General features: G+C 44.4%; 1 protein-coding gene across 3 annotated transcripts in view; it reads left to right on the top strand.

The window, feature by feature from the left end:
- CENPK (centromere protein K) overlaps nt 1–14224 on the top strand; it is a 569542-nt gene that overhangs the window by 60906 nt on the left and 494412 nt on the right. The window contains exon 1 of one of the 3 annotated variants that reach the window (XM_085631756.1): nt 4463–4681. The exons of the other annotated variants lie outside the window; for them this stretch is intronic. Coding sequence (XP_085487882.1) covers nt 4667–4681 — 15 coding nt within the window. The 5' untranslated portion in view covers nt 4463–4666. Of the gene's footprint in view, nt 1–4462; nt 4682–14224 lie in introns of those variants that run through there. 3 annotated transcript variants of the gene reach the window in all.

Genomic DNA, 14224 nt, shown 5'->3' with positions numbered 1-14224 from the left:
GTTGTCTGGCCTATGTAGATTTTCTCACAGGGACATAGAATGGCATAAATAACATTGCTTGTATTACAATTAGAGAATTCTCTGTGTACATGTTTTATAGTGCCAAACACAAATTCCTTACAATCAGAAGTAAATCTACATGCCGTGCAATTTCCATACTTTGTGTGTCCGGTCATGCGTGGTAGCCCCCAATGGTCGTGGAGAGTGCCAGTGTGGGGCAGACAAGGTAGTGCAGCCCTGACTAGATGATCTTTGATGTTTTTATTCTTTTTGAACGCAAAGAGAGCAGCAATGAGAAGCAAAGTTTCGCTTTCGGTGGAGAGGTGTGGCTCACTGGTTAGAGACGGCAGACCCGTAAGCAGAGAATCGGCCAGGGACCAGGGTTCAATTCCCGACGCGGCAGGGTCGTGGACCAGGGTCAAAACGGACTCGATAATTCTCGCCTCGGTACCTACTCTAACCAGGGACACACTCGGCAACTCTGGGCATTAAGCTTGCCTCATCTCTACAACGGCCCCCCACAGACGCCAGGGATGCCTGGTTTCACCTTGGAGATACCCAGAAAGGGACCATCTCACAGGGATAGCCAGGACGGGTTCCCCAGCGGTCTACAGCGCCGGGACGCCCCGTTGCTGGGGCAGCTGTGCGCTTTACAAGTCTACAACATTTACATTTAGTCAGCCCACTTGGGCTAAAATGATGAATTAAAGAGAATATTTAAAATATTTATAATATTTAAAAGAGATAATTTAAAATCTTTATTATATATAAAATCTTTATTATATTATATATTTATATATTTTTTAAAGAATTTTCTTAAAAGTATATTTTATATAACATTGATTCACGCATGTTTTATTCAGTATCAATGTGAATATTAACTAAAGCATTTGTTCAATGCCTCGCGCTGCATGCTTAAAGCAATGAAATAACAAAAAACTACAAGTCTTTCTTCGTATGCACTCGAATTGTAGTTTAGCCAAATCACGTGGGAAATAATGTAAAATGGCTGCTCGCTAAAGTTTCTATTGTCCGTGAACAAGAGTGCGTCGCACTTGAAACGCATTTGGCAAAGTGGCTGAATAAAATAATTAAGGAACCGCACAAGGCTTCGTTTTTCTTCTAAGATACAATAGGAATTCAACAGAATATATATATTCTACTTAAAGAGTGTAGGAGAACCGCTTTCCTGTTTTTTCTTAACGAAGCCACTGAAGAAAGGTTAACACCCTGAAACGCGTCTGGCTGATCATGATTTTGGATGCCTTTTCCTTGCGGGGTGCCTGCTTGAGATGTGTCATCACAATTAAAGGGAACATTTCACTACCTGTTTTGGTGTCTCCCTTGGAGGTTACCTTTGCGATTGATATATACACACACACATATACACACACGTTTCAGCCGATGACCGACCTTGATCACATGACCATACACACACACACATATATATATATATATATATATACACATACGTACATATACACATATATATATATATACACACATATATCTATATATACACAAACACGCACACACACACATATATATATATATATATATCGATATATATCGCTCCAAGTTGCCCACAGGCGAGGGAGCACTCGGGCTACAGCAATCCCCAGTAGACCAAACACAAAGCAGGAGCAGCCTGACGCGTTTCGGAATGATCCTTATTCATAGGCTTAGTTCACCAAGTGCACGGCGTTTCTGACCGCACCCTTTATTTAAATTATACACTGCCTTCGGATAGGCTACTTAAATAAGCATTTGACTCACGGCCCCCCACGGAATAATGGGACCAGTAGTGCAGCAATTCCACCCAAATGGGTGCCATGTACTCAGAGTTCCTGATGCATGCCCTTGGATGGGCCCCGCAGTTTGCAAAGTCTGGCGTTCTCTGGTGCTGTGTGCCCCATATAGAGCTGAGCACGATTCACAGCTCCATGGCCCGCTTCCTTCCTCGTGGTGGTGCCCCCTCCACGGCCGGGCCGCCGTGTAAATATGTCGCTCCAAGTTGCCCACAGGCGAGGGAGCACTCGGGCTACAACAATCCCCAGTAGACCAAACACAAAGCAGGAGCAGCCTGACACGTTTCGGAATGATCCTTATCATAGGCTTAGTTCACCAAGTGCACGGGCTTTCTGACCGCACCCTTTATTTAAATAATACACTGCCTTCGGATAAGCTACTTAAATAAGCATTTGACTCACGGCCCCCCACAGAATTATGGACCTGTAGTGCAGCAATTCCACACAAATAGGTGCCATGTACTCAGAGTTCCTGATGCATGCCCTTGGATGGGCCCCGCAGTGTACAAAGTCTGGCGTTCTCTGGCGCTGTGTGCCCCATATAGAGCTGAGTATATGTAAAGAACAAAGGCACCCAAAGGAGATCGGTCAGGGACCTTGGGAACTGATTTGTTGCAGGAGACAATGGTCCCTGAGAAATTAGAGGATATTAATACAATGAATATAGCCTCAATCAGTGCTATATTTGAGCCAGTATTTGGTTGGCGCATCTTGTGCAATGGATAAGTTCTCTTCTTGCGCAATTTTTTCTGCTCTTGTTTCGTTTGTTTCTGTAATATTATCCATATCCATATTTTTGAGTTCCATCATTAGGTCAAAATCTCCCACTTGCAGCCCTTCTTCTTGGGGAGTACTTATATTTGTACAAGTAGCTTTTTGCACTGGATTGGACAAAAAATGCTTCCTTAGTTTCAGTAGTCTAATGAATTTGAATAAATCTATTCTGGTCTGAACATAGTCTAGATTGGTTTCTGGGCAGAATGTTAGCCCCAATTTTAATATGTCTTCTTCTTGGCTGGTTAGAGTAACTTTTGCTAGATTTATTATTGTTCCTTCATTAGACGTTGTTATTGTCGATTGTTCTTCCTCTTCTCCTGTCCTTGTTGCCCTCTTCCTGCGGGCTGCCCCTTTCCTCCTCTTTGTCCTCTGCCTCTTCCTCTTAGTGGTTTTGATGTCTTTATTTGTGGCCTTGGTCACAGATTGAACCTGCGTTCTTCTCGTAAAAAATCGAACTTGTCGATTACAGTTGGTGTCTGGCCTTGTATTTGTTGTTCTTCATCCCGATCAGTGTCTACCTCTGAGCTTTGTATACCTCTATGCTCCGAATGCATCTCTTGCATTGGTTTGCTTTATTTTTCCAATTTTGTTGCGTCTTATACTGTCGAATTTCTTTGCAAAGGTATAGATCTGGCCTCTGTCGTAGTCTTGTTTATCTCTAATGAATTTTTGTGCTTTCCTCTCCTTTATAGAGGCTTCCAACTTTTGTATTCTATCTTTCATTGTTACCTTGAATTATTTAATTTGTTCTTGATCTTCTTCTTTACTCAAAATGTCCGACAGTGTCTCGATTTCAGCAAGAATCTTCTTTCGATCAATATCCGCCTATTTGATCAGGATGGCTAACATTCTTCTTGAGGCATCATTATTGTTTGCAGCCCACTCTCGTAACATATCTGTATTGGGCTCTTCATATGTAGGTGTCACCATTATGCGCAATCCTCTGGGCACTCGCTGTACTTCAAGGTACCGCTGTAAGGACTTTGATTCCCACCATTTGGAAAGCTCCAGACGGTGCAATTTCTCTAAGCGTTTTAAATGCGTTTTCAAATCGCTTACTGCTCCACCTTTTTGAACCGCCCCCAAGCCTTTATCGGTTTCTGTATATTCACCGTTGAATATTTGAGAAGCTGCCTCCTCGCGTTCTTTAATTTCCGTGGCTGACATGTTGAAATATTTAAGGGAGCTCTAAATATACAGAAACCGATAGCCATCTGGGTTTCCCTTGGCAGACTTGGTTAACTAATGACAAAGCAGTGAAGGTGGCTTTTGAAGACGGACAGAGTCCGTTCCTTCCAGCCCTAGAACAATGCCATCAACAAATCTTTCATATTGCCTGAACTACTTTAATTTTTTGTTGCACCAATGCTTCACAACCTTCAGAAGCCTTGCAGACTCCTAAAAGCACAGCCCACCCACCAGAGGTGAAGGTGTGCAATAAAGAACTGCTTTACTCTGGCTCAGTGGGAATAAATAAATATGAGATGTATTTGGTTCTTTCAAAGAGAGAAGAGTCAACGGGTCATGTGGAACGTCCTTGTTTTTTCCAGTGCTCATGTTTGTCCAATGCGCCCTGGGCTCTCTGATTTTCTGTGAGAAAAGGAGCTTACCCATAAGACTACCCTCAGTACTTTTCGCAAATGTGGAGAAACATTTTTAAACAAAATAGGTAAACTGTACGCCAAAGGAAAGCAAAACTAGTGGGACACTTTCTTAGCAGCAGGCAGTTTAACCATCTGCGCTGCCTTAGGATGAGTCAAATTTTCCACTACAGAAACCTCCGGTCTGTTTCTAGGAAGGCGATTAATGACGGGTCTTCTCTTGACATTTTAATTGATGTCTGATAGTTGCTGTAGGGCACGAACAAACCTGAAAGCGCGGTGGGAGCGCACAAGACGCCATGAGCATGCACATCGGCTGTCCCGGCACAAGCTGAGTATCGCTAGAGAAGACACGCCGTCTATCGGCGCTGAGGCTCCGAGTCTGAATCCGAGGCCGAAGTGTCCTTGAGCGCCTGCCTGGGCAGAGAGGTACACCGAGCACCCCGTGAGCTCTGGGGACACGCTGCAAGGCATCGCACGATGTATAGCGTAACGGTAAGGAATGCGGGGAGGGAGTAGCTGTATGGAGGTGGCGTCAGGGGCTGAAAGGTTCTGCCTCGATGCCTTCGTCCTGGCGGGGGTAGGAAACGAAGTCTGTAGTCCTGGAAGAATATGGTGGGGGTTGGCAGATGGCGCAGGGCTGGCTGACACTGTAGGGGGTGCAGGGACAGCAGGGGATTGGAGAAGAGCGACCTGGTGACATACGCAGGAGGGTATGTGGCAGCAGGAGGAAACGCTCGCCTGTGTGTAGAGTGTGTTTGCGAGCAAGAGCGAGATGGAAGGGAGAGTGTTTGTAAAATATGAGATTTGGCATGATTAACCTGGTAAGATAAGACGTAAATTTTCCATCACCCCTGTTCACATGTTTTTTAGGTCTCGCCTGACCAGCGCTTTAGCGCTGGCTCTGGCGAGACTTATAGTAAGCGCGTTTTGGAAGTGCAAACAGTGGCTTTGCAGGCCTCCAACTACAGTGCATGTGACCCGTCCGGGCGCGCGCACCATTTGGAGGCCTGCAACCACTTGTTTGCTTTCACTTTAGCCGTGATTCATCGCACCATTTGGCAGCCTGCGTGCCCGCCCCCACTCCCCCTCCCACTCCGTCAGCTTCAGTTTGGGTTTTTTTAACTTTAAGCTCGAGGCGCGCGTGCGGCCACAATGCTTGTTTACTTGGCACTGCAACTTCTGGTCGCGTTGCTCCGTTCCAAATGCAAGCTAACTTGGGTCTTACCATTCCACACGTGCTCCTGCCCTCCATGTAACTCGAATCCTACAAACCGCGAACATCTGAGGTTCATTTGCAGCGCTGTTATTGCAAAAAACATCGGGAACACTTGAAAATGGAATACATGACACAATGCGAATTCCTTTCATTTAACTACGGTAAATTATTCTGACCGGCGAATGCACTGCTGTGGGACTCGAAATGTCACGTTTCTGCGAGGCAGCAAGAAAACAAAATGGTACATCCGAGTTAATGGCAGGGCAGAGGAGGACTGCTGGTCGCCTTCCATGGCCCGGGGCTTAAAGCGAGGCCCAGCTGCCTGCAAGTTCTTGAAACCAATTTCGTGTTCTTGAAACCAATTTCAGGACACAACCAGCCCCTTTCAGTTTGACAATCTACTCCTTTAAAATACAAGGACACTAAGCTTAGTCTCACCCAGGAAGCTAAAGCGCCTCTCTTCAAAAACAAGGCAGAAACGAAAACAACCAAACGAAAAGGTCTGCCTTTTTCTGTGCAGGTTTTTGTAATAGCAGGTCCGCCAGGCACACAGAGCGTAAACAGGGCAGGCACTTGTATCAAGTGCCTGGGAAAGCATCACAGGGGGGTAAAACTGGAAATTCGGGCTCCGGGCTTCGAGGCCAATGAAAACGGGCGCCCTGGGAAGGAGTCTGCTGACATTCGGACGCCTCAGTCGTTATATAGTATGCATATGGAAGCTGCAGAGCTTGGTCAGCTTTGATCCAGTGCTTAATTTGAGTAGGTGGTTTCTGTTGTTCAGCGCCAGCACTTAATTGTCAGCACAGGCTTTAATGATAGTCCACCACATGGCAGAGTCAGTCAAACGTCAGGAAACAAATAAAAGATGCGCTCCTTCTATTCCACAAAACATTGTAAGGCCTTCAAGACAGGCATACTATATAGAATGTAAAGGGGTCTTCATCTGTATAGTCGAGGAGATTACAGGACATTCTCCTAATGCAAAAACATCGGGAACACTTGAAAATGGAATACATGACACAATGTGAATTTCTTTCATTTAACTACGGTAAATTATTCTGACCGGCGAATGCACTGCTGAGGAACTCGAAATGTCACGTTTCTGCGAGGCAGCAAGAAAACAAAATGGTACATCCGAGTTAATGGCAGGGCAGAGGAGGACCAGGAAAGTTGGAGAGTGAAGCGAGGATGTCTACTTACAGCCAACGGTACCGACCCTGGAACTGGGGAACCAGGTTCGAGTCCCGGCGTCACCTCAACATCTTGTGATTCTGGGCAAACCACTTAATGTCCCTGTGCTGAAAGGAAAATGATTCTGAACTTCAGTAATGTAACTAGTGCTCATGTGAAGCGGTCCAATGCCTTCAGGCTGAGTTTTGCGCTGTATAAAACTGCAGCAAAATGGCCTGTGAATGTCTAATAAGTGGGATATGTACATGGGGCATAGCTAATTAGAAGGGAGGGGCCTTGTATATCTATCGAATGGATTTAACTTGTGATACTTGTCGATATATAGCTTAACATTCTACATTTGAATATTGATTCTTTTAAAATTACAGACAAAACTATTGTTGGATTTTATTATAGTGCACTTTACAAATGCATGATCTCGCTGCGGTTCACAATGTTATGCAATTTTTTATTATTCAGAATATAACGAGCATGATAGCTCCTAGACGTAGTCCCTCGCCACAGAGGTATGAGGCGCTCTGCTGTTCATGAGTATGAATTCAAGGAAGACTGATTCAACCATCCTCCTTCCCAGGTACGTAAACTGACTACCATCAGACTGAGTGCCTTTCATTTGGGTAACATTAGTATCTGCTATTTACAGCGTTTCGAAACCACAGGAATGCGGTATCAAGCGCTGTGTGAAAAACAATATTATTTTTATCTTATTAATATCACTGCCACCCCTGCCCGACCCCACACCTGACCAATCTTCGCATCGCACGTGTAGTTGGGTACAGCGCATTTAAGGGTTGGAAAAGTCATGTTCGCACCCACCCTCCCCCCTCACACCAACTCCGTCTCCCTAACAGTCAGTCTCCCGCCTCGCATCGCTGGCCTGTCTCAGAATAGAGTCTGTGAACGCCCAGTTTCTGCCTGTTGGGAACAACAGGGGCGCTGCAAGTGTGGAAAACATAAACAAGGCAAGCTGTGGGGGCCTCAGAACACATTGGGAACGAAACGAGCAGCCTTTTGGAGCCCGCGGGGGTGCTACGCGTGTGGAAAACATAAACAAGAGAGAGCGTGGGTCCTCAGAACAAAGCTGGGAAATAAATATACGAGCTGTCCCTTTAAGCAGCTGGGGTGGTTGGTGCACGTGTTTAGACCAGCGCGGGGGGTCTCAGAATATATTTAGAACAAGGACGCTAAGCTTAGTCTCACCCAGGAAGCTAAAGCGCCTCTCTTCAAAAACAAGGCAGAAACGAAAATAACCAAACGAAAAGGTCTGCCTTTTTCTGTGCAGGTTTTTGTAATAGCAGGTCCGCCAGGCACACAGAGCGTAAACAGGGCAGGCACTTGTATCAAGTGCCTGGGAAAGCATCACACGGGGGTAAAACTGGAAATTCGGGCTCCGGGCTTCGAGGCCAATGAAAACGGGCGCCCTGGGAAGGAGTCTGCTGACATTCGGACGCCTCAGTCGTTATATAGTATGCATATGGAAGCTGCAGAGCTTGGTCAGCTTTGATCCAGTGCTTAATTTGAGTAGGTGGTTTCTGTTGTTCAGCGCCAGCACTTAATTGTCAGCACAGGCTGTAATGATAGTCCACCACATGGCAGAGTCAGTCAAACGTCAGGAAACAAATAAAAGATGCGCTCCTTTTATTCCACAAAACATTGTAAGGCCTTCAAGACAGGCATACTATATAGAATGTAAAGGGGTCTTTATCTGTATAGTCGAGGAGATTACAGGACATTCTCCTAATGCAAAACAGATGTTTGTGCCTGGCGCGAACCTGCATCATGGTGAGGGATAAGCTCACAAGAGCTATGTGAATGTGTATGGCGTCATCATTAAACACAAGATAATATTTTTGAATTATTTAACAGAACTAAAATGATTCACGTTATTATCTTTTGGTTGACAATGATCCAACTTCGATGACAGGATATATGTTAAACTTACGAGACTTTTGTTTAGTTATCCTTAACTATTTATTTATTTTCCTTTTACCCCTTACTTCAGCAGTGACCTACAGTTTGTTTTACAAGCTTAGTATCCTGCTGTGTGCTGATTTGCATCTCACAGATGCTGCAGAACAAAAGATTACGATCTTTACTACAAGGCTTATTGGAACTGAATTAGCTTGTCCTGGTTTCCTTTCGCAAGTGGCGAAACGTGCTAATGTTTCACACTATAGCAGACTTGCAGTCTCCTTTTTTTCCTAAACAAATGCCAGTACATTACAATATATGAATACACTTACGAAACCAACGTGTAAGCAAATATATTTTAAAAGAAAGTTTAAAGCGTATTACAAAGAAAACCATTATTTATTTTTAACGGTACTACTTTTATTTGTGTGTAGCTTTAAGCACGTAGCTACAGTTGCTTTTTAAGTGGGTAATTTGTAAGAAAAAACAATTGCCTGTGTTTTCATCATTTAGCAACTTTACACAATAAATGCAGCTTTACACACAAGTGGTCAAGATGCACTGTCATGGCGCTTCCCTTCTTTTGTTTACACTTTTGGGCGTATTCCTGGGCACAAAAACAAAATGCCCACCGGATGCGTTCTTGCCTTGCATCACCTGTGCTGTTTTTATCAATTTCGAAGGCAGTCTAGCAGCTAGGGCAACCGCCGTTACAAAACAGGTTTCTATATGAGACTTGTGTACATTATAATAATGTACCCGAAATCGTGAGCATGTAAGACGAAAAAAGTTTATAGAATCATTACACTTCCCAGCCTTGGTGCAACACTATCAAACGATATTCAAATTCCTAGTGCTGCTAAATGGGCAGGCGCCTTTCCATCCATCTCCTGCAGCCCATATGGTCTTTGGGGTCCCCAAATCAATTCCGTAGATAAACCATTAATATCACTTAGTGTCTACACAGTGGGCAAGTAGAAGAACAAGCATTTGCATTGCAATGCAATAGGTCGCGCAGTTACGCGAGTTTAAGCTGTTGCATTGTAAATGACAATGCCTTTTATTTATGTTTTAATAAGCAAAACAAAAAAAGGCATTGTCATTTACAGTGCCAATAGCTCAAACTCCGTAATTGCGAGACCTATTGCATTGCAAATGCTTGTTGAGAGTTGTCTGCCAGCCATACCTTCACTCTAAGCACAGAAGTAGGCGCCTACTTCGGCGGACTACTTAGTGCACGATGATCGGGAATCACTTAAGTCAGTGCCTAATTGTGCCATGGGGTACTTCTGAGTACACACTCAATCGGAGCATACAAATGCTTTTTGAAGCATGTCAAAAATTGCAATGACAATGAAGTCTAAATCCATTTTCCAAGCGAATAACTAATTAAACACCACTTAAAAAAAAAAAAAAAACTAAACGCTACCTTTTCCAGCCATAAAACAAAATAACCCCACGAATCCTGTTGTACATGAAGAGTGTAACTGCAAGTGGCCGTTTTGAAAACAAGGGAGTTTACCATTGCTGTTTAGGAAGGCGGCATGACATAAGCAGCACTTGTAAAAGAATTTTAAAAAACGGGTGGAAAGCAACGTTAATAAAAAAAAAAGCTGTGCGCTTGTAACGGAATAATTAAAAAAAACAACAGGGGGAAAGTGATGGACAGAAAAGCAACGGATGGAAAGCAATGTTAAGCCAATAGTCCGGGCTTGTAGTAGGTGTAATGTTATTTGTTGTGTAATATATCTGGATGGATAGACAGAAGCAGCAAAATACCAGTCGGGCGGCACAATATGCTAAGCACACATTTTTAGCTTCTGTTTTAAGCCACGTCCTTTATTACAGCGGTCACGCCCCTATGAGAGACTCCTGTTTTGTATCTCACTTAAAAAGAGGGGTAGGGCTGGGCCAAGGTCAGTGAAGTATGATGCCTCAGATAGGTGGAACGAACTGGAGGCTGGTTAATCGCATGTGAAGCCGCTCCCTCTGAAAGGTGGGTAAAGAAACGGGGCAGTGTTAGACAGACCAGGCCGGCCCTTTGCCATGTGGATAGGCCAGTTTAGGGCTGGAGCAGTGCCACTTACTGTGGGCTCCCCTGGGGTATTGGAATACACTAAAACATAGGTGTTGCTTTACAAGCGCTCTCACACCAGATTCGCAGATGCAAGACAAACAAGCGAAAGCGCGTCGCTCACAGGGGCTTGAGGACATCCCGAACTGAGCGCGCATGTACATTACCAAAGTGAAACTGCGTAAGGCTTGCGACAACGGAAGGGGGACAGGAGATGTGCACATTGCGTGTCTGTACGCGTGCACATCTCCTCAGTAAAAGAGACGCCGTACACATTTGGAATCGAGTCAACTAATGAGCAACAGCACTTATTCGATTTACTGCGCTGTCATCATCAGGCCAATCGTTTACAGTGATGTTATAATTATGCTTTATTTGAAACAAACCCTACCTCTTTTTGTCCACCTTGTTCCTTCACCTCGTAAGTACACGGGGACTGCAGCCGCAGAAGCCTCCCGCCTTCAGCCTCGAGCGCATTGGGAGGATGCCGACAGGGCGCGAGCGGAGTCCCTTCTGAGTGAGAAACAGCGCTTCTCCTCAGCCGTGCACAAAGCGCCGACCCGCCGCCAACTCAGCCAGATGGGGCTGTCCAGCCGAGCGCGCGGTGGGAGCGCTCGAAAGTTAAGAGACGCTGTGCGCGTCCAACTCAGGCCGATGGGGCTGTCCAGGCGAGCGCGCGGTGGGTGGGAGCGCCTGAAAGTATAGAGACGCCTGCGTGTGCTCATCTGCTGTCCGGGGGCAAGCTCCAGGCGCAAGCTGAAAGACACGCCATGCACGTGCCCATGTGCTGTCCTGGAGCAAGCTGATACACATGCCGTGAGTGTGCACATCGCCAGTCTGAGAAAGTGCACATCTCCTGTCCCCCTTCCAAAGTCAAGTTGGCGACAATAGATCTCACTAGCGAGCTGATACACACCCTGTGAGCGTGCACATCGCCGGTCTGAGAAAGTGCACCTCTCCTGTCCCCCTTCCAAAGTCAAGTCGGCGACTTGACTTGCAATTGAGGAACGTGTCACAACAGGGGTGATCCTATGTATACATTTGAAGATTTAAAAGCTCATTCACAATACTATTTGGATGTGGAGAGAAATTTCAGAAGGGACAAACAGAACAGGGATTAGCTGCCATTTATAGCCTGACTGCCGTAATAAGTGTCCAGTGTATCCTGACCTACTATAGGAAATATTTTTAGTTGCCATTACGGCATTTCCCAGTGTATTGACACAAGTAGCCAGACACCAGGAAGTAATTTATTTACTGAAGGTGCCCTATGAATTACAAGGGATAAACTTTAACAACTCTATATATGCATACATCAAGGTACCTTGACTAATATTGTGAAAGAAACAATGAATAATATGTATATTTGATAAGAAGAAAACAAGAACTCCTATGGTTGGAGAAAGCAGAGTCACCTTGATAAGATGGCCGCCACCTTACTGATTGATTTATGTAAGGCTTTTGTATCAACATTGTTTGTTTCTATGGCACGGGTGCTGCCGCCCAATCATTTACTACTAAAGTATTTTAAATAATGGCGTCCGCATCGACATTGACAAAGGCCAGGAGGCCGAAACCCGTCCGACGTTGCTTTTCTTGTTTGTGGCAGAGTAAAATCTTGAAAATATATCCCCGGAGTGTGCAACAATTTGTTGTTGTTTGTGTTGCAAAGTATTAGTGAATCTGCCCTCACGAGCAGCGGCAGCACTGGCTGGAGTCTGAGGAAACTTAATTGCAGTTAGCGCATAAGCTGCCATATTCAATCCATTTAAAAAGCGCAGTTGCACACACAGTGGAACTTTCCTGGAAATATGCATTTATGGAGGTGAGAAAGGGCGGCATGATGGAAGCTTTCATCTTGCACTTCCGTGTGCAACTGCGCTTTTTAAACAGATTGAATATGGCAGCTTACGAGCTAACTGCAATTAATTTTGGAAGCCTTTTTCATGTTCTGCGTGACTTTTTTAAAACCATTTTGCACTGTAAAAGCACTTTACCATGGATTCTATGCTATTGAGCTTAACAAGCATGAACATTTATTTACAACATTGGTGCATTGTGGATATTATATCCTGGCAATTCAGGTCACGTGGACATAATGATGTAAGGCCAATGGTATCACGCACTAAGTTTTAGCTCTCCTGTGAACAAGGCAATTACTGTCGAAACGCATCAGGAAAGAGTGTATGCTGCCTCTGTGTAATTTGAATAAAGCTGGCAGTTCACGGACTTGAAGCCTCGACATTTCTTCTTTTTTGTGGTTTTGAAGGACAGGAGACTCCTTGCCTGTTCATACGAGGCCGCCCTGCAGGGTAGGGGGCTCCTAGCAAAGTGGAGAACTGTATCCTGGACTTAATTTGGGGAGCATGTCCCGCTGCCCCATTTGCACCACAGTGGAACTTTCCTGGAAATATGCATTTATGGAGGTGAGAAAGGGCGACATGATGGAAGCTTTCATCTTGCACTTCCGTGTGCAACTGCGCTTTTTAAACAGATTGAATATGGCAGCTTACGAGCTAACTGCAATTAATTTTGGAAGCCTTTTTCATGTTCTGCGTGACTTTTTTAAAACCATTTTGCACTGTAAAAGCACTTTACCATGGATTCTGTGCTATTGAGCTTAACAAGCATGAACATTTATTTACAACATTGGTGCATTGTGGATGTTATATGCTGGCAATTCAGGTCACGTGGACATGATTATTTAAGGCCAATGGTATCACAAACTAAGTTTAAGCTGTCCTGTGAACAAGGCAATTACTGTCGAAACGCGTCAGGAAAGAGTGTATGCTGCCTCTGTGTAATTTGAATAAAGCTGTCAGTTCACGGACTTGAAGTCTCGACATTTCTTCTTTTTCTAAACCCACCCTTACCTACCCCTAAACCCTAAAAATGCCCTTACCCTAAATATATATATATATCTCGAAAGCACTCCACCCACCTCTTGACGTAATTCCCCAAGGAGTGGAGCACGGACTACAACTTCTGTGCTGGTATAGTTTCTTTATTTCTCCGTTACCAAACAGTAGCCATTACGCGTTTCAGCCCTGGAGGGCCTTCATCACACGACGCGCTCCACGGCCTCAGTTTGTTTTTTCTACCATTTTGTGCCCATTTCTTAAAGTGACAAGTGCAACAAGAATACGTAGTCGTAGACATGAACAAAATACTTCATGCTTTCAGACATTGTCCTATTGCACAGCCAGATTCTGAGAGCCCCCCATCTTGATTTGTTCAACTAAGATCCCGAAGTGTAATGTTAAGCAGTTTGATTCAATTCTGGTATAAATTCCTACAATCAAATTGGGCTTCTCAAGCTTACAGTTGCTGTCATCCTCCATTAAAATCACATTACTCATGGCGGTGCATAACTACCTAAAAACAATTACAACATCCATGTATAATACATCTAGTGCAAATATTGTCAATTACAGTCCTAAAAGATGTCATTTTTGTCGATAGTCTGGCTCCATAAACTGCTAGTGCATATGTAATTTTATACATTGAATTGTAAACATTGGTGTTGTAAACTTTCCGACTACATAAAGTGCTAGTGCAAAAGACAGTTTCAAAAGTGCATGTGCAAATTTACACCAAAGTTAAAAATGCTAAAATGGTTTGTTTAAAAAAACCTGTGAATTTG

This window comes from Triturus cristatus, chromosome 2_1, assembly GCF_964204655.1.
Source record: "Triturus cristatus chromosome 2_1, aTriCri1.1, whole genome shotgun sequence".
In the NCBI taxonomy this organism is placed as follows: Eukaryota; Metazoa; Chordata; class Amphibia; order Caudata; family Salamandridae; genus Triturus; species Triturus cristatus.
This window is presented reverse-complemented; position numbering and strand designations above follow the sequence as displayed.